The following is a 22,627-nucleotide window of genomic DNA, read 5'->3' as shown; positions in this document are numbered from 1 at the left end:
TCCGAGCGTCATAGCGCGACTTTCGGTAGGCGGTTCGACCAGCGCTGTCAGAATCTCCTTGTCCAGACGACCAGCTAGTGAAATAGCGCGTTAATGGTCTGACTTTCACGCTCCACGGTCGATAGCGAGGCAAGGATTATTATAGTGCCACGTGAACGCGCGAAATTAATGGAAAAATTCCGTATCCCCGCGCGAACGATTGAGATCTCAGCGTTTTGCAACGAGAATAATTTATCAGCCATCGCCATTTGGAATTCAGCTCTTTTGTCATTGACTGGATTTTTTCCTTCGATCCACTCGTGGACGGATGGTAGGCGAGGCACGATTCGTCGAGAGACGTTTACAAATTCGTTTTTAATTGAACCGAGTCGCTCGAGGGGGATGCGGGCGCGGGAACCGCGGTTTTGCAACGAGCGATTCGCGCGTGAACCACAGCAAGCGATATTCCCTCGTTTTTTATTCGTTGTCACGGTTATTTAACCCTTCTAAACCGGAACAAGACCTGGCGGGGATTTTTTTACCGAACACGGATTCGATCTCGATGGTTTCTCCGTCTCTTTACTTTATTCTTCGTCTCGATTCGTCCGCCGGTTGTTTTTTCAGTGACCCAGTTGTTCGAGGGAAACCGATGCCACGTAACGAGTGAACAGCGCTGTCAATCAGTGTAGAGGAGTTACGTGACTCGCATTGTTTCCCAGCAAGTGTCACGGACACTCGTGGCGCTACGTCACTTCGACGAGTGATTGACCCAACCGTATTATCGTCTCGCGGCACGACGAGCCGGTTCTCGAACGTTAGACGAGAGGAAAAGTTGTTTTCACTTTCCGGTTTACACAGCTTTACACTTGGCCTGAACGGGGCACGCCGCCGTCGAAGCACGCCATCGCGACCAAGCTCGCTTCTCGTTCTTAAACTTCGCCACTGGTTCCCAACGGGATCTCACCCAAACTTTCACACAACTTCGCGCACCACGAAACTCGGAAACGCAAAGAGAAAAGAGAGGGCTACTACTCACCGACATCTGGACGAGAGCAGCTCCGCCGAAGAATCTCTCGAGTCACCACGGCGTAGTCGCGTTAAGACCCTCGATCCCCAGTCGCGTGGCAGCGATCGCCAAAGGAGGAGGGTCGCACCCACGACGGGACAGAAATAAAAGACGAGTAAAATAAAAAAAGCAAGATGAAGCGAACCGTTTTCGATGGGTCCCGCGAGAACCACGTGAGAGCTGAAAACTGGAGCACCGCAGGGAAATCGGTCCGCGAGGAATCGAGACGAGAGCAGCTGACCGCAGCCCGATCGGAAGGTGCCGGTTAATCACGGAGAACGTATGCGGGATTCGCCCGTAATTCGAAGACTGGTCATCGCGGTGACGACGCCGGGGTATTCAAAGATCGAAACGGCGTCGCGTCCCGATGGTGACCAGGGGGGGCACGAGAGGAGTTAAGCGGGGTCACAAAAGAGGGGATCAAGCCGAACACCGTGGGCCCCCCCGCGATCCTTCGCCAAGAAGAAGGTGGGACGCGAGCCGAACCCTCGAGTGAGAAATCGTTGGGTAGGGGATTCGGTGAGGACCCAACAGCAGCAACGAGCGTGGTTACAGCCGTGGCCGAAGACGGACGACGAGGAGCCAGGAGGAGAGGAAGAGACGGACGACCGAGTGAATCCAACCGGTGGGTAAGAAGCGCGCATTCTTCTGTGTCAGCGGCCGATAGTTATGGACCCCTGGCAACCTTGTCCCAGTACCGCAATACCGCGGTGAGCTCGTCCATCCGAGGAGCGTAGGGGATCGCGTGAAACCGCGGGAACAGCCGCGTCGATAGACGGAAAGGACGCGAGTACGGGAGAGGATTGGCTCCTGATAACGGGCCACCGAGAGCTTTTCTCCGGGGGGGCAGCACGGCCCTTCCCTGGTGCGGCCTGGCTGTTTTCGCCGACCAGAAAACGCCTGGCCCGCTATCTGGGTCATGGATTCGTGGCGTTCGAGAGAAGATGCGTTCTTGTTGCCTACCTGGGACCCCTCTCTCCTTCTATTCAAGACGTGGGAGGGGATGTTCGAGTCGCACGGACGATGCATGTCTTTTTGGGCGACCATTGTTCCGCGGCTTCTTGTCGTTTCAATGCTCGCTGTTTCGACAAATGTTGACGAAGCGAGGCTGAAGGGATAGAGCGGCAGTTGGGAGTTGATTTTAGGATATTGGAGATGTTGCAAATTCTTGAGGGGTAGTTTTTCGAATTTAGAGATCGAGTATCGGGAAACGCGAATTCCTCCTGGTGGAATCGACGTGGGCGATCGTGTCTGATAAAGCGATACGCGCGAACAACGGAGAGGCATGTGGGTCAGGGCCGAGCAAAAGGATTGTTTTGTTGGCCTAGACAAGTCGAGGATGCCTCTGCCCTTTTCTCGGTGGCACGCGAGTCGCGTTCGTCTCGTTTTCGATGGCGAACACGCTCCGCCGGCTTGTTTGCCAGCCGGATTAACGCGAGCTGAGTTACGACGCGGTCGTGAAAGCGCGAGGATCCGCGGGATCGTTTCCTGGTAAATCCTGCTGCCTTCCTGAAACGCGTGTCGCGTACGCTCGGCTACGAGAGTGGCGTCTCCAGGCACGCTGGATCGCCTGGGACGAACAAAAGACATTGTCGTAACCAGTGACACCGAGCCAGGCTCGATTTGCAATGCAAATCGAGCCGTCTCGCGTGTCATAAATCTAATATAAGAACCGTGAGTAAGTTTACAGCGGAAGATTAAGGAAGTATCGCCTAGTTTCCGAAGGATAAATGCTTCCAGTTTTGTTAATATGGATTTTTTTTTAATCGCCGCGACAATTATTTGTCCCGCTCCTTGAGAGAGCGTAACACGCGGGACTACTCGGCTCGGATGTTTTAATTCCCTTCGAGTTTATTCGAGGGAATGTGGGTCACGGACTTTGGCCTCCGCTTGTTCTAGTCGGAACACGTCGTAACAGCCCTTTTGATAACGAACCCATAAAACGCCGGTTTCTTACCAATTACGTTTCCACGCGATCGAAAACGCCTTCGCCTCTGCGTTTTTGTTGCGAACGCCGGCACGCAACCCTTCGGGTTATGGTCCCGTCTGATTGGCGAGCGAGCTTTCCGTCCCGTGAAATTGCCACCTTTAACTGCTGGATTCGCCCTCCGAAATTCTCATTTAAAACTCGGCCTTCCAGATGTACGAATGACCAATTATCATTAAAACCAACCGACCGACCAACCACCTGGCAAAAGCCGCCCGGTACAAACGTACGAAAATACATTTTTGCTCGCCACTCGAGACGCGCGTAATTATTGAAAAAATTCCCCGGGCACACGCACCAGCCGCGATAAAGATTTCTCCGCAACCTCGTCAAAGTCCTGATTCGACCCGTTTCATCTGGCGTCAGGATCGTTCCACGGCTGACAAAGGTTTCCCAATCAGCGGCGAACGTCAAGGAGGGCAGGAAATTCGCGCTTGTCTCTCGCGCGAGCGATCTCTCGGTAGGAGGTTGGTTGAACGGACCTGGAGATAGTCATCGAATCGGTCTCGATCGCGGGTCAGACGGGCGTCCTCGACGTTTCCTCGGTTCATCGATCAAGAAAAGGCGTGCTGCTGCTGCTGCTGCGTTGCTCGCCGGATTCGGCGTTTCCCCGCGCTGTAACGATCGATCGTACTCGCGCTCCAGAAACGCTCGACAAGCGTCAATCCACGTCGTACACGGCCAGCCCGATCGGCAACGGGAGACACGGTAATTGAGTTTTCGCGGTCTGTAATTACCCAGCGCGATTGATACTAATTTGTACGTGCGCGGGATTTATGTTCACCCTTCGCGGCTCGCCGCTTGAGCAATATATTACCAGCTTGAGGATGCGTGGGAAGGGTGGCCCGTTGTTTGCTTCAATTTGTACGTCGTTGAAGTATGAATTTATGCACGGTGCAACTTGTCCCGGGTGGATTATGGTAGGTTGCATTTTTATGCGCGTTGCGAGTAAAGAGATACGATGAATCAGGTTTTGTCAGGTAATAAAGACACTTTGTTTGGAACCTGCGCACGCCTACGAATTATACACCAGTCCAAGGCGTCGGTTTCACGTTTCACAGGGACTAACTAATCAGTCTACGTCGCGATCGTCGATAGTTTCTTCGAAGGCTCCGGTCGCGCGGTCCTCGTTCGACCGCCTATGTCGAGTATCGTCGAGCACCTTCGACGTCCGACAATTTCTCCGCCCTAAAAACCTGCCTTGTACCCGTTCCCACCCATCCGCTGAACAAAAAACACCCACGGTTTCTTCGTTCCACTGGCCATGGTCCACTGGACCGAGACAACAACTGTCACCCAGAAATCTCATAAACCGGGCGTATGATTAACCGGCGCGAGCGAGAGGAATCAGCGTGGATCGCCGCCGGGGCCAAGGGTGTCCTTTCCTTTTGCTCTCTTCGCGTCCGCCGCTAATTGTTTCGCACGAAATCGCCTGGAAACGAACAAACTCCCCCACCTGTCCTCTTCCTCTTCCTGTCCCTTGTTCTCATCTCTCTCTTTCTCTCGCTTCGACCCAACCCTCCCCTGTCGCGGATGCGTTTCGCAACCTTTCGTAATATCAATTGCGCGGCGCCTGTCAAGCGTTGCTCGCACGCTCGCGCCCGCTTTCGCGGCGGCTCTCGTCCGAGAATTATCGCTCGCGAGTGGCGTTTTGCATTATTTAAGAGCGTGTAATTTAATAAAGCGACGGCCTCGCGAGACGCCCCGGTCCACGATCCTCACGGACGTAACCGTGGATTCCAGCCGACGCTCGCCGCGGGATCACCGCGCTCCCGTCGCGGTCTTTTAACGGGCCTTTTAGCGTGAAATTGCTCCCTCCGTCACGGGAACACCGGTGTGGATTGGTACCGTTGATACGATCTCTTGCTGCTCGCCTTCTGAAAGGGTTTCCACGACACCTCTCGCTTCTGGTTGCACGGTCGGCTTTAATTGGCGGACAAATGGAACGAAAGAGAGGCGCGAGGGTTTAGATGTGACATGATCCGCTGATTTATCGCCGGTACAGTTTTAATTGTGATTGCGTGGAACGATACTCTTTCTCTCGAGCGAGGGAACAATCTCTTATTCAAAGTGGAATAAGACGTCGAGAGGTATCCATTGGTCCACGGTTTTTATTTCGGTGTCGCGGTCAAGCAGATCCTGTCGGCTGATTCCGCTCACACTTTTCAGAGCCGGATTCCACTGTGGCGCTTCCACTAGCCTAGTTTGCATATTACATCGGCCGCGCTGAGCCGTTACATCGTAGGGCATCAATCATCCGGTCGATTCGTCGGCAACGCAATTCTAAATTAACCGGTTTTGCAATTTTGGCGCCACTCACCGTAGCGGTCCAATTTTGGCGAGACGAAGATCACGCGCGATACGCCGCAGGTGGAACGTTTCAACCGATTCGAATTATCCTCGAAGTATATACCTCGCCACCCCGTCTTCACGCCTGTGGCTAAGTCGTCAAACGTACCCGTTACACACGATTTCTGCCCCAGTTCCGACTTCTTCCAATACCTGTACCAAACACACTTTCCAGACTACTCTCCAACGAAATTGTTCAAATATTAATCACGACAGAGAACCCACTCGATCCTAACCTCCACGTTCGCCCAGAGGACAGAGTCTCCCAATGCCAGCTAATCAGCTGCAAAAGATCGTTCTCTATCTTTCTCTTCACTTGACCCACTGCTCTCCAACTCGAAGCTTCGGAGCCTCGCCGACGGAATGAACAATCTCTAATCCGTCGTCTAAAAATTCCAGTCCATACCCCAGCAATCGACACCTCTAAACGATCCATCCGACGAGCGAGCTCGCCTCACGTCTCTGCGCTGTTACGTCAGCCTCGATTCACGCGCTCGATCGATCGACGAGGGACGATCTCTCTCCATCTGGATGCAGATCTCCATCGGCGCCGCGCATCCGGCAGGACATACAGATCGGTATTTAGGCCTCGCGTTACGTAACCCTCTTCTTACCCGCCGCGCGGCCGCCAAAGCGACCGATGAAAAAACTATTCCGGGAGGCGAACGAGCGGGGGCGGTAGCGGATCATCGACGTGACATTGGGCCCGCGTTTTCCGTATGCCAGTCGCGTTCGATCGGACCCCGGCAACCTCTGGTTGTCCCGTCCGTCTCCCTCGCTCCGCTCGATCGACGTTCCATTCTGACTGTCTCGCTCGCACCAGTGGCGGACGAGCGCGTCTACGCGGTTGAAATACGGAGCCCCGGTCGCGTCAAAAACGACTGGTTCTGTCCACCGTGGCTGGTACGTGGCCGGGGACGAGGAACGTGCCCGGCTGGCATCCGCCAATTGCGAAATGCAGGAATTCAGAGGAGCATTCCCGGTAAGGTCAACCGTGGCCCACGGGGTCGTCGACGTAATTACCAGCCAATTACGGTACGCGTGCACGGGGACCACGTTCGTTCGATGACTCGACGGCCCCCTCGGCTGTGTTCCTCCTTCGCGAAGCTTCTCTCGTGCGGTGTCGGTGGAAAACGACTACGGGATCGCTCGCTGATTTTCTGAGGCGCGATTAAAAATGAATTAAGTCCGCGGCACGAAGTCCTTGGACGGAGTCGGTAGTGGAATCGAAAGTCCAAGTTTGCGAATGTATCACCGATGTAAATTTAAGATCATTAGAGACCCACGGTACGACAACGATAGGGACGTCACCGATCAATCAAGTACCCGGAGTGGCGATCAATTAAAGATACCGTTTAACAATCCCGCTAGTACCATACGCGGCCTTTTAACGCCGCGATTATTATGCAAATACGTTATCTCGTTTATCGTGCTAATTATGCATTGATATACCGGCTCGAAGTGGCCAGATGAAGCCGATCCATTTATAATTTCCAACGACCCCGTCGTCGTTGCGAAACGCCACGAATTATAAGCCCGTCATTTTGTAAAATCGTCATTTTTGACCGAGTTACCACTCGGATCACGGATTCGTGTCGGTGGAAGACGCTCGGGACGAGGAACGCCCTCGAGCAGGTGGAACAGTGGGAATTTCTACGCGTTGCGTTACTAGGAAATGATTCGTACCGGCGGAATCCCTTCAGAAATTCGTGCGAGCTTGCCTGGACGATTGTGAAACGCTGGACTAGGAAGGACACCGTGGTACGACAAGGTTAGCCTGGTAATTATCACGCAATTAGACCGTACGCGCTCGGTGGTTACTTTCGACACGAAGCTTTTGCAACGTCAACGGAATTACACCGGCAGCGGACGGGATTATTATTGTAAAATGAAATCCCGCGGCCAGCTGTGCTCCCGCGTAGGTAGCGCAGCACGATACTTTAGAAGTTGACAGGTGCGAAATAAACGCGGTCATTTTGTCGCAGAAATCACGATCTCCTTGAATCTCCGCGCGGCTTCGCCTGGGTTATGAAACGAAGCCGCGAGTGCCTTTGTAATTAAGCATTGGACCGTTTTCGATGAAACGGCGAATTCGCGATCTGTCCGCGCGATCGTATGTCTCGACGCGGAGACATTTTCGCGACACCCCGACTAAAAGTTAATCGCGAGTTATACAATTCGTCTCGTTACGAAAAATCGTCGCGACATTGAGAAACGCGGCGATGGAAGGAGTACCCGGTAAATGTACGTAATTGCAACACATAATGTACCTTAGAAGAAAAATGATCTAATCGCAAGTGCCGCGGTGTTTGCGCAACGAGTACAGAAACGGCAATTTTATTCATATTTCATGCTTCCACCGCGGCGGTTAGAAACGGTTGGCCTAACCAGGCGCGGGCAACCAATAGAAGTTCAATGTCCTTAATCCACGCGCAACTAATTGTCCGAGCTTCCTCGCCTTTCGCTGCAACCTTCTCCCAACTTTATTTCGGATTGTGCAAATGCGTATGAACTCGACTGACACGAATCTCTTCGACAATCCGCACACTTTCTTCTCCTCGCGAAATACCGAAATGCCACCGTCTGTAATAAACCAAGCAAGCTCGCAGCCTGGTCTTCAGCCGAAACTTAGCCGCGTTGCGCAACTCGATTAGAGCCCACTGACAAGCGAAGAAGTCCGAGTGGAATAATACGAAAATGCAAATCACATTCAGCCGCGATACAGCTGGATCCGTGCAGTCAGGGGTTAGCGGGTTTCAGAGCATGAAAAGGCCACAGCTGGCTAACGTCACCGCGAACCTAATCCAAGCGAATGACATCAAGCTCCCCGGCTAAAGAGCAGCCACGCTCTTTTATCTCTCGTCAGACGGATCAGCGGAAGACGAGCTGTCCAGGACTCACCGGTGTCACTCGCCGCTCTTAGCCTTGTAACATATACGCAAATAACCCAATAAATCTTGGTATAGGCTCATCCTTCGGAATCCTTGACACAGACGACGTAGTGTCACCGTGCACGCGCGCGCCAATCCTCGTCGAGGAGCGAAGCCGGATCAAAGTCGCGTTTCCCAATAACGCCGCGCCACGGGGACGAATAGGAGACGATCCACCTGTGTCTCGCGTCACTTTTCCACGGGTGAGCTTGGATCTTTCGATCTTTCGATCTTTAAACGTTACTTGACCTACGCGAGTTTCCAATCACCCTGATTCCCGCCTCGTCCCGTCGCATCGCGCGGTTTTATAACCCTTTCCTTCGACGGACGATTCCGCGATTCTTTGCCAAGGCGAGCTACGCTGAATTCTAGTTTCACAAGAGAACGAGCGAGAAAAACGAAGGTAGCTTCGAACGTGTCGTTTGGCAACTGGCAGAATTGACGATAGGAAAGTGGTGGTTGAGCAAGTCGCGGCGTTTGGAGGTTCATTATTAAACGCACCGGGGCCCTCGGAAAGGAGCCTACGGTGTATCGCGGTGTTTTCATGAATTCGACGATGATAGAGATTGAAAAGAGTTAGGCTCGAAGTAGAGGCAACGCGTGGAAAGATAGCATCTATGATTCACAGGTTGCAAAATTAGGTGAATTGCCCTGTGGAGGTGAGAAACGCGTGGCTTGGTGTAGTAATCGTCCTAGTCTTCGCGCGAACGCGAAATAATTCACTGCCACACTGTATATTTAATGCTTGAAAATAAGCGGGATGGAAAACGGTAAACAGTGTTCGATTTGCGAAAAGAGGGTGGGGCACGAATTAATATCGTAAAACCCAATCCGTATCGATATACCCAGCGGACGGCTTTCAACTGGTTTAACTGGTGCCCGGCTCCTCGAAACAGAGCCGAGTATTACTTAGGCGGTGTGCGCAATTGCGGTTTCCGGATGGATAAAGAAATTGTAACGATTTCGGTTGGGCAACACGTGCGTGAAAGGCGTTCATCGAGCCGGATCGACGATCTCGATTCGAGACGGTTTGCAATCAGTCCGTTGGCTAATTCACGGCTCCTCCGCGATTCGTAACTCGTCGAGCTGTCCAGCGTGATCCTCGCGCGGTTATCCTGGCTGGGACGACGCCTCGACGGTGTCCCAGAACTGGTTGGTCTCGTCTATGAACGCAGAACTGTCTCCTTCTCGCGTACAAGTGATATGGGTCAACGATGGGACCTCGTAATAGCTCAGCGCCGTTTTAATTTCACTTTTTATCTGCATCGTCCCAATTAGCAATCGCAGTCGGTTCCTTTAATCGTGCAGGCCCCTTAATGTTTCGCGTTTAACAAACCGCCAATTTGTGTACGGTCGTCGACGGTGTTTGCCGTGCGCCAGCGCCAGGACATCGAGCGGCTGATTAACACCTTTCACAATAATTTGCATGATAAATCATCTAACGATCCGAGCGATCGAGGGATCATCCGATCGCTGATCAAAACGCGCGATAGTCGTTGACCTGGATCAACACTCGGGGGTTTCTCAATCGCAGGCCACATCAATTATCGACAATTAACTCGACTCCGTCACGAGCAGCCCGCAGCCCGTACGACGTAGTCGGCTCCGAACGGACGATCCTCGCAACGAATGGAATCGATCGATCGTACGCGCGTAACCCACGGTCCTCGTAAATGTAATGAGAATGATAATAGCCACAGATGTCAATGGCGGCGGTTAAGTAGTCGATGCGCCGTCGAGTCTGGCGTAACAGCCGGGACGGTCAACGAGCTGTTCATAACTCGCGCTACCACGGGATGGGACATTCGAGAAGACATGAAATTGCTTTTAAGTAGCTGCTAGACGATAGGATCGTAGTTTTCTTCTGTTGATCGTTGCGAAATATACTCGACTATGATTGTCCATTGATAATGGTATGATTTATAGTTTGCCAGCAGTGGTTGTCCTAAACGAACGGAATTTTCCTCTAAGGACTCGAAATTGAAGTAATCGGGAAGACTCATTAGGTAGACTTGGGATTGTAGTTATTGTTGAAAATGTTAGATCTTGGTCCCATTGGAATCGTGACGAGGATTCTTCGATTCTCAGAAGAACTATCAACATTCTTGCAACCCAGTCGAATGCAACGATGCACTCGAGTCCCAGCGGAGCCGAATTCGGACGCAACAGTTTCAATTTACAATTTCGATCGAACCGTATTCGTAACAGATTCGCCGTTTCTGATTACCAAACAATCGTCGCGCGCAAAGCGGGTCTCGATTCGCAAGCACACGCTCGGCTCCATTGCAGCTGCAGTTGCCTTTAAACGGTGCACGAGCCGCGCGAAGCGGTAGCAGAACTCCCGTCGCATCGATCGATGCATTCTTACGCGCGCCAGCGGATTAGCCGCGCACCAACGCGGTAATCACCGATCCTCCCAACGCCAGAGAATTATTATGTATTTAATTACGACGAGTCGCGCGTAACGACGATATTTCACGACGCATCCAGCCGACGACGCGATTAAAGTCTATCTAAAAATTGATCGCGCTCTTTGGTACACGCGCACGCGTGCGTTTCCATGCGCATTCGTGTCAAGGAACGCCGGACAAAATTGCGCCGACGAACGCGCTCGCTTCGGACGCTTTGCATAATGGAAATCCTGGAAACAACGGGAGTCGATGTCTTCGTTGTTTGCCACATTCCGCTCTCCGAAATTCGTCGACGAGGCAAAGAGGAGGCCAGGCGAGAGATTTTCGCGTTGACTCAACGGTATAGACGAACGATTCTAAAAAACGTCGATAAAATCGTGGCGATCGTATCTGTTCGAGTTAGCAAAGTGTTGCGCAAAGAGCTCGTCGCTCGTACAATACACCTCTCTGTCGTTTAGGAAGCTACACGCGCTGAATAGGAACGGAGATTAAAGATCCGATCGAGGACTGAAAGTGTTTCGTCCATCGGGTACTCCAATTGCTTCATTTCGACTTTAAACCCCTTCACTACTCAATCAGTCTTGTCGCCAATTCCCCACTTATGAGCCAGTCGATGCTTCTCGTTCTCACGTCGAGAAGCGCCGTGCAACCGAATCGATCCACGAACGTTGCCAATGCGAGTCGAGAAAAATTCCAGGCTCGTACGCGCGCCCGTCGCGTCGTTGATTTGTTTTTAAGAGACGATGGCAGGACGCATAATTCAGGCCAATTAGCGGAAAAGTGTACGGGCAGAAGGGGGAGCAAATTACCATTAAATTCATGGTCTCGAACGCGCGCGATCGCTCGTCTAGCACCCGTTTTACCCTTAATTCTGTGTTTTCATTTAACAGCTGCCGGCGATATTCCCCCCCGTTCGATCCTGTTCCACCTCTCGATTTCACTTTTGGCGGCCGCGCCACCGGTCGTCGCGCGCCGGTTGCGCAAGCGCCCTGTTGCGCGCGATTCGCGCGTTCGCTTTGCGCGCAACACGACGATCGACGGCGCTTGCGCGGTCACGACCGCGTGCCCAATAAGTGTAGCAGCCACTGGCGTAACGCGGGAACGCAGGAACGCGGGATAAAGCTCGATCGAGATCGTTCGCGTCGCTTGGGAACACGTGTATCGATACGATGGAATTTTGTTATTGTCGGACACTCGTTCTTTGCTGGATAATAGCAGGGAGAATTAATCGTTGGTTCTTACTCTTGTGCAATGGGTTCCAGGAAACGAGGGGCGCGAGTAAATTCAAATGAAACGCATACTTGAGGACCGAGTATTAGAAGAAAGTTGTGGAAAGCGCACTCGCGTGATTAATCGGCGAAGCTGGACACTCCTAACGTCAGAATTTTTCACGGTACTTTATGGCGTAAGGTGTCACGTAAAACGTGTGCCATAATGAAATCGCGACGTGTAAACAGATGGCCAGTAAGTCGAAACGCATCGGCCGGGGGGCCTCTGTCCTCGCAAAATCCTGCGAGATTACAAAACGCTTGCACTTTCTCGAACAGATGCGGACGCCGCGCGCGCGCACGTTCATTGTTCGAGCTGGCCGTGTACCCGTAGACACACCAGAGATGATAGTCAACGAGAGAAAGAGAGTTAATCGTCGAGTGTGATTCTATAGCGAATCACCAGCACCCTATTCCACATAGGTCACGTTATTACCATAATATTCAATCAATTTGCAATACCAATCTTCGTCTATTATCTCCCTGAAATATCATTTCTGCCTGTAGTTTCTCATCGATTATACAAGCGTTCGTTCATCGACTTCGCGTCGATTAACATAATTTCCCATAGTAATCAACTGGGTAAACGAACGGATGACTGTGTGACCAAGTGTGACAGTTTAATCTCCGGAATGACTGCACAGCGTAATCGCGTTTACGTATGCTTTAATCCGCGGATTAATTTCTCGATCTACCAACGAGGAGAAACAGCACGAGTTCCACGCGAGAGAGTTCGACTGGCTCGTCTTGCCTATTCACAGCTGTCCTCAGCAAAAGAGACTCGATATCGATCGTGCGCGTGTTTTACGGGTACATTCCAAGAATAAAATTCTCGCATCTCGTATTTACAAAGTTCACGATTCATGTAAATTTCCAGGCGCCACCGGATTCCTACGATCGATGATCACGTCGTCGTGGATCGCGCGCTGGCAGGACCGCTTAAATTTGTTTTTGTTTTCCTTCCCGCGTTTCATTCTTTCTTTTTTTGGGGGGAGGGGGGAATTTCATCTCGAGTGGAAGGAACCAGAGACGTTACGCCACTGACGTCTAGGTGACGATGCGAAAACCGTGGCGTGGCCGCGGTGGGGCACGAGGACGCGAAAAAGTCCCGCGGAGAGCACACACGGCCGCGGGGCAGGGGGCGTACGGCGTGGCAAGGCCGTTCTTTGACCCGAAACGTGGTCTGCTCGGCGCCAATTTTTTGGGAGGAACCGGTCCCGGACCCCTGGAATTTTTGCCGGCGGACCGCTACCACACGATCTCGCCAGCCGACCGACACCAACACCTGTCCCTTCCCCGCTAATATATCGTCCGGCTATAAAGTTTCCATCGATTAACGTCAAAACGTTGCGACCATCTTCTCGTCGTCGACGATCGTTTCGTCGTGGATCGATGACGATCATCCCTGTGAAGCATCGACTTTACGATGTTTTGGTACCGCTTCTTGCGACGACGCTTTCAACCCAATCGCGAGCTCGTCCCATGGATAACGCACACGTGTACTTGAATTCGCAAGCCTTGTACGGCGTGGTTGAAAGACCAAGTCGTAAGATTGCTTGGTTATTGTAGTCAGAAATGGAGAATCCGCCTTATAATTTCAACTACGGGACACGAGGTAATCCGCTGAGAAAGACTCGTTTGTTCCCACAAAAGTGTCTGGGATCGCGTTAAAAACGCTGGCAGAAGAAAAATGCAAGAGGATACGTTCCCTCGCGAATATCGAAACAGCTGAACACCCGCGAAGGCCAACAGCTCCAGCCGAACGATACTTGCCGAGGCGCATCTAACAAAAATCGCGTTGCAACCCGGCTTTCCATCGTTACTTAATCGCGAGCGAGCTCGAACGATTAAATAAAGTTACTGAACGCTCGCGGAACTCTGACGTTCGCCTTTTCAGATCGAAATGCGAGACGGTCCTGAGCTTTTTAATTATCGTCAGCCAATGGCAACAGTCGCATAAAGATCTCTGAAGCCGGATACGCGTCGTTTCTATCGAAGCCTCGCGCTACTCTTTTCTCCCTCGTCCTCTTCGACGCGCGCGTGCTTTCGTACGCGTCTCGCCTGCGCACGTAGTTGCACCTGTGCGCCGTGGATCCGCGGACGCTCATCGATCTTTTCTGTCCTCCGCGGTTTACTCTCGCTTTTACCTACCTCAACGGGTACACGTGATCCAGCGATCGTACCTCTCGATGTTGAGTGGCGATTTTTGTTACACGTACACTCGACGCAGCGGAAACAAGTGTCATTGTTTGGCCGCTGGAGTTTCGACGGTTACTAATAGTCGCTTTTGCAATTCGAGCGTGCAAAGTTCTTTGCTCGAGGTTAAACAAGCCCCAGAAGTGTTTATTCGATACTTTTTCCTCCTTTCGATGGTTCCACTTTATTTTCGTTTCGCTACTCGTCGAGGAATGGTTGTCGCAATACCTCCGACAACTTCGATAATAATGATGCCTCGATTCGTCTACAAAACCTCGAATGTAACCGGCGAATGTACGAATGGTACCGCGATCCATGCGTACCGCCGCCATTTGTGTAACGATCGCGGATGGCTCGCGCGACGGACATCCGTTTTAAATGTAAATTCCGATGGTTGAACGACGGATTAAAGAATGACAGATCCGATCGATCCGCGCGCGTCGCTTTTATCGTTCCACCGTCACCTTCGAGGCGTTCTTTAAAAATTCACCTACTCGAATTAAGTATTCGACGATCGCTTGTCAGCCCGTAAATCAGACGTAGCCACTCTTATGAGACGCTGGTATCAAATTCGTGAGGGACACGACATCCATTACCGGCGATCCTCCGTATAATAACACGCTGAAAATGCGGAATGAATTATGGTCGGGTGCGCGGGAGCCTTGCGAGGAAACAACTTTGGGGCCCCTATGAATATTCGCCGCCAGTAATTACATATCTATTTCATAGTTATTGGATTAACGATACTGATACGCGCGCGAGGTTGACCAATTCTTTGCTCGACTCTCTAGAAAACGTCACTGATCTAATGGCTACAGTTGATTTGCGAGGCAATCCAGCGGTTCGTGACAGTGTCTTGACGCTGGGAGACGCGAGTTTGAAAAAAAAAACGGAGCAACGTTTGAAAGTTAACACATGAGTTTGATGGAAAGTATGCCACGCTAATGTATTCGCTACTGTTACTAAATATTAAGCGATTATTTCTATTTCACGTTTCCATTTACGAAGGCGTACGTCGCGTTTCCTTATTGCTCCATCTCCGCTAACGCTCTCGGACGGAAGCGTGTGTGCACAGCCCGACAAATTTCATTCTTCGAAATCCCGCTCGGATTAATAATCAGATTTCTCGATACGGTCGTACGATATTAATGCGGACTGTATAAGTAGCTTGTACCAGTGTAATGATCCAATTAACGTCCGGATGGTCGTTTTTGTCGCCGCGATTTGTTCGCCAACGACAGCCACTTATTGTGATTTATTCGCGTGAAGTAATCGGACGTCGAGAGGAAGGAAATCGCGTCCTTGCGGATCAAAGGTTGTTTCGAGCGGGCGGCGCGCGATCGCCACGCGAAAAGATTGTGAAAAGATCGGAAACTTTTCAATTCGCTCGCCTTTCACCGTACTTTCAGCCCTTGGATGGATATTTTTCTACGCGCGAGCCAATTAAAACTAATTCGAATCGATCCGCCGACGCGGCTGTCCGGGTTGCATACGAGCGCGTTTCCTGATTGCGCTCAAAATTTCGCAAAGGCATACCATTAATCGGTCTCGCGTCTAGCGAGTTTCGTTACGTCTTAATATAATTTTTAATCACATTTCGCGGACGAGAAAAAAAAGTAAAAGACCTGTTCGCCAAAAAAGACATTTCGAGTGACAAATTGCCTTGTCTTCTCTGGTTAAGGTATTAATATTATCGTTTCATGTTGCAAACGCGGAGTTATGAATATTTCACGCGTTGATAAATGAAAGTGCCTTAGTGACTCTGTCCTGTACTTTTTTATTCCTTCTTCTTTTTCGTCTAACAAGGCGACTTGACCTTATTCATATTGTTCGCAAAAAAGAACGGAGCGAGAAAGATCGTTCGCGCGATCGCGATCGAAAGCCAGATTCGTAGAGATGAATATACACACAATAGCTCCGGCTAGAGCAGGGACGTTCCATTTTACGAGGCTTAAAGACGCTCGCCTTACTGTGTCAATGTCTACTCGACGCAGTATCTAACCGTAGTACTACCCATTGACCGACCGTGTATCCGCGTCGTGAATATTAAACCTGCACAATCGGCCTTGGTTCCACCTAATCGATCCAAGACTAACGTCGAACGCCTGCTGGGGACGATGACCAAGGGCTGGTGACGCCTTCATTCCGCATCTTCCAAACGATCTTCTCGATTTCTCTATTCTTCCCACAAACTGTCGCGAGAGTCGAAGCATCGAGGGATGACGAATCGCGTTAGATCGATACGAGAGAAAAGCGCAGAGTTTCGTCCATAAAGGGCCCCCTGAGTGTCATCGTGCTTTTTCACACGTTGCTGACGGTGACTAACGTGCGAGCTATTCGATTGCGTAACAACCTCTGAACGTGTACGCGGGCGGTAATTCTCGATTACCAAGGATTCCGTTGAAGACGCGAAATAAATCGGTTCCCGGCGCTGCAACCTTCGATCCGGCGGGGCCGTTGAACGGGTATCTACGGATGAAAGTTTCGTTGATCCGTTGCGTGACTTCGACTCAAGTCTCGTCGATGCTCTCTGGGAAGCCAACCTTCGGCCCTGCAATCGATGACGAATTTTGGTGACGCATCGCGGGGGTCATCGTATTACGTGTTGCACGATCGCGTTCATAATTCACGGAAGGATTGGTAATCGATTTTAAGCGTTGCGGAAGAAAAACGGTACTTCGCTCCTAGAATACCTCGCATCGCACGAACGGATAACAATTCGAAGAAATTCAGCGTTTCGATTGGAAAGCGAACGCGGTTCCATTGGTGCAGGTAAAATTATCCACGCGATAGTCAACAAACCGGAGAAAGTTCGCACACTTTACTTTGTTCACGTGCGACTCGTTACGACGAAAACCGCAAGCCTGAGGACCGCGTGGACGCCGGAAGTGGATTCCTCGAGGAACAGCGCGCGGTTTAATCAAGTTCCATTCTACTCTCTTCGTTGTACGATGAATAACGTTCGATCTATTCGAGAAGGAGATTTTAGAGGTTGTGTCAGATTCGTTCGACCAGGATGAACGACGAACCTTACTGGTGAATCGTTCGTCCGATGATGACGCTTGTAAGGGAACAAAGCTTGCCAGCGTAACGTTCTCATATCGTGTCATTTCGTTAACGTAATCGCTCCTTTTGTTCCTTCAAATTCAAGGCTACGTTTCAGAACCGCAGCAACTCCGTAGCCCCTTAATTGTTTTCGCCGCAGAAGGAATTCATTGTTCCTCGCCGTGATACGTCCGTCCGTCCTCGCGCGCATCGTTTCCCGTGCCGATTGACGAACCAGATTACGTCTGGCCCGGATTGCGCCTCGTTTCCATCCGATTCTTACCCCGCCGGTGTCGCAATCGCTTTCGATTCTTCGCCTTCCCCGTTTTCCCATCGTAAATCTCAATTCGAGCCGCGTCGCGGGAAATTCGAGAATCGCTCGTCGTCGTCGCCGCGTGTTCCCATCGTTATCGCGTACGATCGCGCATTCCAACCCCGACGGCTGGGTTACCCTCGCCGTGAACCTTCCATTAAGCGCGCTGGTTGGCATCGTTCAACCCGTTCACTGACATCGCGCGTTACGCAACGCGAGAAACATTAGCCGTATATCCGCGGATGATACAAGTTCGGAAAAACGCGAAGAACAAACGATCGTGGCGGCGGCGGCGGCGCGCGTCAGCAGTGGCAATAATGGGCACGAGGGAGCGTCCGGTGAAAATTGCACGATCTCTCCCTACGGTTACGAACCGTCCATGCGACGTTCCATCGCCTGGTGAATGATAACCGCGCATAATCACGCGCCAGCTCTAACGGGTCGTAACGAGGAGAGGATTTCGCAAGGATAGAAGCCGCGGATGACATCGGCGGCCTTTGTTGGAAATCGCGGAAACGCTCGCCGGTTCTAACGACGCCGCGCGGGACGATTAAACGTAGAAGGCGCGCGAAGGAACGCGGTTACCGTCGAAGGGGAAAAGCCGATGATTTCTAGCGTGGATAATTGGAGTGGTTTAACGAGTCTGCTCGACGGTTGGTTTAACCGGTTGTCATTAGAATATGAAATCTGTTGGTTAAAACAAGTGGCAGTCGATCGAGCGGTTGTTATAGTTATTAGCGGTGACTGCGAGTCGCGATTAGGTTTTTGCCTGGCTCTCCGATGCGCGGGATTTATGTGCGTCGTCGAGGCTCTTGATGGATGTAAAGGTCGAGTTCCTTCGCGTGAAATAGGTCGTGACGTTGCTCGCGTTTCTACGCACGGGTTATAGAAAAATGCCTCGCTGGCAAGAGTTCGCGATGGTTTTGAAACGTTGGGAATTTAGAGTGTTCCTCGAGAGCGGCGCGTTAACGAGGTGGGAAACGTGAGTTGGCTCACGTACACACCCCTTCGGTGCTCAAAACGCAACCAAGGCTGCGTTACTTTCGATTCGCGCGGTCGTCCGGCTTGTAAAGGACACGGTTTTAAATTCACGTTCGCGTCAAGTTTTGAAACGCCTCGCTTTCGTTTCCTACGAGCCCACGCCGCGCGTCTTCTTCTCTCTGCACGCGAAACGAGGTACGCGCGGCTATCGCGGCTTTTCCTCCAACGAACGAACAAAGGGCAGAACGGATATCGGATCCGTGACTCAGCGCTTAATAAAGGAGATTTAAAATTGGAGCGTTGGTAATTCTTCCATAAAACGGCTCACCTCCCGGGTAACCAGTTTTTTTCCCATTTTTTTCGCGCAAATCGTAAAACCCAGTCTCTCTGTCCGCGATAAGGTTGCCGTCGATATTAAAACGCTGAACTCGAACTCCCCGAGAACCATGAATCATATTTACCTTAAAAGCACTCGTAAAAAGTATTTATCACGTTACGAATATCCTAAAAATCGAGCGATCATTACATCTGGACCGCTTTTTTTGAAAAGAAAAAAAGGAAAAGCTACCACTGCACGTTACCAAGAAAAGGAGGGCATAAAGTTTCCCCTAAAAAGAAAAGCACGACGTCGAATGACAAATGGCGGTATTAATCGAGCAAAGCTGTACGACGAAATTCAACCGAAACAGAGTTTTATAGCCCAGAACGAGAGATAAGAGAGAGGGAGCCACGAGGCGGTCTCGTATCTCTTTTGAAGTCCGCTTATCAACGGCATAAAAGCTGACGAGCGGATCGTGACGAAGAGGACCCTCTCTAACCGCCTCGGCCCGAATTTCCGCGTCACAGTCTAGTTAACGTCGCGTCGGCCGAGAGATCGCGGATAATCCGGCGACACGAGCCCCTTTTGTCGTTCCATCGTAATGATATTCCACTTTGTTAACGCGCGAACTCGGTAGCCATGATCCGTTTCCACGCACCGATGCGCCCAGCTACGCTCAGCGTCGTCGTCGCGCTGGAAACCGAGGAAGAGACGTCCGAAGGCGAATAGAACGCCGCTAATGACGATGACGACGGTCCCGTGTAACGCGTTTCTACTGGTTTTTCCATTTTCCCACTTTTCCCTACCGTTTCTTTCGTATCCTCGCCTACCACGAGAGGATCGCGGATTTCGACACGCGACACGCTCGATGGATCATCTGGGATTTCGGAACTCGATGGGTTTAATTGTTCCTGATGCGCGCTGCCCACACCCGAGGACGTCCCACATCGATGGATCATCACTGAGACGGTAATCACCGTTCCAGGTTGCATTCGCGAGGATGATCGAGACGAGAGGAACGCTCGTGAAATCTCATTGGAAATTTTTCTATCCGTTCGCTAGTTATTCCTTGGTCAGCTTTTTAGAAAGGGATTCCATGGTAGAGGAGTGTAGCATGCGCGAGCCTGTGCGAAGTTCTTGTTACGATTATGTTGGAACGCAATTAATTCAACGATGTTAGTCTCGATGAAAAAGTGGAGACCGTGCGATTTTCTATTCAGATTTCATTCATACCAGTTTCCTTTCGCAATGGTGCTCCTTGCGACTTCTACTAACCTCGTTTTCCGCAGGCTCGATTAAACGTCTCTCGAGACAATGTACAGGTGATCGTAGAGAGCCGATCGAACGAGAATCTATCGGTTCCCATAAGAATAAGTACACGATGGAATCTGTTAGAGATCATGTTCTCGATCATTTACCATTATCTTCTCAATTTCTTCTCGAACAGAAAACGATGATAACCATCGTCGTAATTCGTAGCCAGTGGTAACCGAACGAATTAGTGAAACAAAGTCTCCGTTGCGAAACTGAACTCTTATTTCGTTTAGACGTTCCTGGAACTTTTGGGAAGGGTTAAAGCTTCTTAGATTCGCCTATGGTTCTGCTTGAACGTATGCCCCTCTTCGATTCACCATCGAAATCGACAACGCTCGATTATTCTCCCTTAATTGTGCAATATCAATCGAGAAGAGCCGTGACAGACCCGTTTCCCTTTCTTTCGCGATGAAAAGGCACGAGGGATTTTTTTTTGCGCGGATTCTAAACCGTCCAAGGTCCGTCTCGAAGGCTGCACCGTTGGGTTTCCGAAATCCAAGGCCAGCGCGAAGTGGATCACGATGATCCGCAATAAGATCGCAATCGCGAGAAGAACTGAGGGGGTAGTCGTGCGGAACAATGATCGATCCCTTAGTCAATCGAATGAATCGCGCTATTGTTACGATAGACTCGACGGACGTCTGTAAGCGTTGCGTTGATCGTTGTTTCGAGGTTGAGTGGATTACCTAATTTTTTGATCGGTTCAATGGCGGAAAGGGGAACGATGCAGCGTGGAATCTATCGGTGCATGAAGGATCAGCACCTTATCTGATAGGACAGACGAAGTTAAAAATCTTCTTTCAGCCTGGAGTGACAAGCTAAAGGATAAAAGTATATGACTCAACAGGAAGAACAAGTTATTGGTCGTCTTAAACTAACAATATGAAAGTAAAATGTTGAGCAGAGAGATATCTAATAATCGTATATTATTGTCTAATTTCTAGATCAGAGTGCCACTGAAAGTGAACTTCTCAGCCAGGCCAAGGGACGTATCGATCAACATCGCGAAGAAACACTTGACCTGCGGCATCAAGGGCCAACCGCCCATCATCGACGGTGACTTCCCGCACGAGATCAAAGTCGAAGAGTCGACCTGGGTGATCGAGGATGGGAAGATGCTGCTGATCAATCTCGAGAAGGTGAGCGACGCCCGATTCGAAATTCTACCGCGACGGATCACCGACCTTGTCGAAACGAGGAATTCGACGATGCTAATCATTGCGCGCCAGCGTGAATTCTGGTCGATGCTATTCAAACACGCGGGGAATTCGTCGGTCTGACGTGGCCCTGAGCGATCAAAACAACTCGTAGAGAGTTTCGCGAAGGCTGAATCGTGACTGCTTAGTCAACAACTGTTTACCTGGGACTTAATTGCCGAGATTCGACGACATCGTCAGGAATTGGCTATTATTTGATCGTGACAGGTCGATCGTTCACGTACGCGTCGTATTATCCGATTGTCAGAAGCACTTCTGCGAGATTTCTCTTTCTAGTTTTTGTATCGCTCGAAACCTCCAGGCTTATTTAAATCGCTGATTACACGTATTCCAAGCTGCTTTTTCTACATCTTACAGTTAAGTAACGCATACATCTAGTTCCATTAAAATATTCGATTCGACTGATTAACACGAAACGCTTTCAATTCTCAGATACTAACACAATGCGGGTAAAGGGTGCTTCAAGGCTGGATTCTGTTCCACGAGCCACTCCTTAAAGATAAGCGCCACTTGAAAATCTGTTCGCAGGTGAACAAAATGCAATGGTGGGCGCACGTGGTGACCTGCGACCCGGAGATCAGCACGAAGAAGGTGAACCCTGAGCCTAGCAAGCTGTCCGATCTGGACGGAGAGACCAGAGGCCTCGTGGAGAAGATGATGTACGACCAGAGGCAGAAGGAGCTTGGCTTGCCAACGTCCGACGAGCAGAAGAAGCAAGACGTGATCAAAAAGTAGGAGACGAAGAATTACCCCAGTCGCAGTTCCCCTCTCCCTCTGTTCCTCTCTTTCAATCGAAAAAATCGAGGCTGTTTCGCCTTTCTCAATCGATCTCTTTCTCATCTTGTTATTTCAGATTCATGGAACAGCATCCCGAGATGGACTTCTCCAAGTGCAAGTTCAACTGAGGCGGTACCGACGGGCAAACAGTAAACGCGTTCCGTATATCGTTGTAAAGCTAAACGAACAGAGGAAGAAGAGAATATTATCGACGTAACTAGCAACGAGATGCAGTGAAGTTTCCTTATGATATTGTCTCGTTAATCACTGTGACGCCTCGACGCTTCTCTGCACCTGTCTCGCGAAACGCGCGTTCAGATAATCGTCAAAAGCGGCGCCACGATCCACGAAGAGAGGTCGAGGGATCGTGGCTACGATAAAAAAGTAAAGGATTCAGTTTATTTGCCCAGCGTTGGGCTTCACGATTTCCTTCCGTTTTCCCTCGTCTGTCTTTGAACCGTTCCGTTTCGTCGCT

At 50.7% G+C, this 22,627-nt stretch overlaps 1 protein-coding gene across 1 annotated transcript in view; it reads left to right on the top strand.

The window, feature by feature from the left end:
* The window catches only part of Nudc (nuclear distribution C, dynein complex regulator), a 74,761-nt gene extending 52,269 nt beyond the window's left edge, over positions 1-22,492 (top strand). The window contains exons 5-7 of the mRNA XM_076896100.1: positions 21,103-21,297; positions 21,904-22,106; positions 22,229-22,492. Coding sequence (XP_076752215.1) covers positions 21,103-21,297; positions 21,904-22,106; positions 22,229-22,280 — 450 coding nt within the window. The 3' untranslated portion in view covers positions 22,281-22,492. The remainder of the gene's footprint in view (positions 1-21,102; positions 21,298-21,903; positions 22,107-22,228) is intronic.
* Positions 22,493-22,627: the final 135 nt, after the last annotated feature.

This window comes from Xylocopa sonorina, chromosome 6 (genome assembly GCF_050948175.1).
Source record: "Xylocopa sonorina isolate GNS202 chromosome 6, iyXylSono1_principal, whole genome shotgun sequence".
Classification (NCBI taxonomy): domain Eukaryota; kingdom Metazoa; phylum Arthropoda; class Insecta; order Hymenoptera; family Apidae; genus Xylocopa; species Xylocopa sonorina.
The sequence above is the reverse complement of the archived record's forward strand: the minus strand, read 5'-3'. Positions and strand labels throughout refer to the sequence as shown.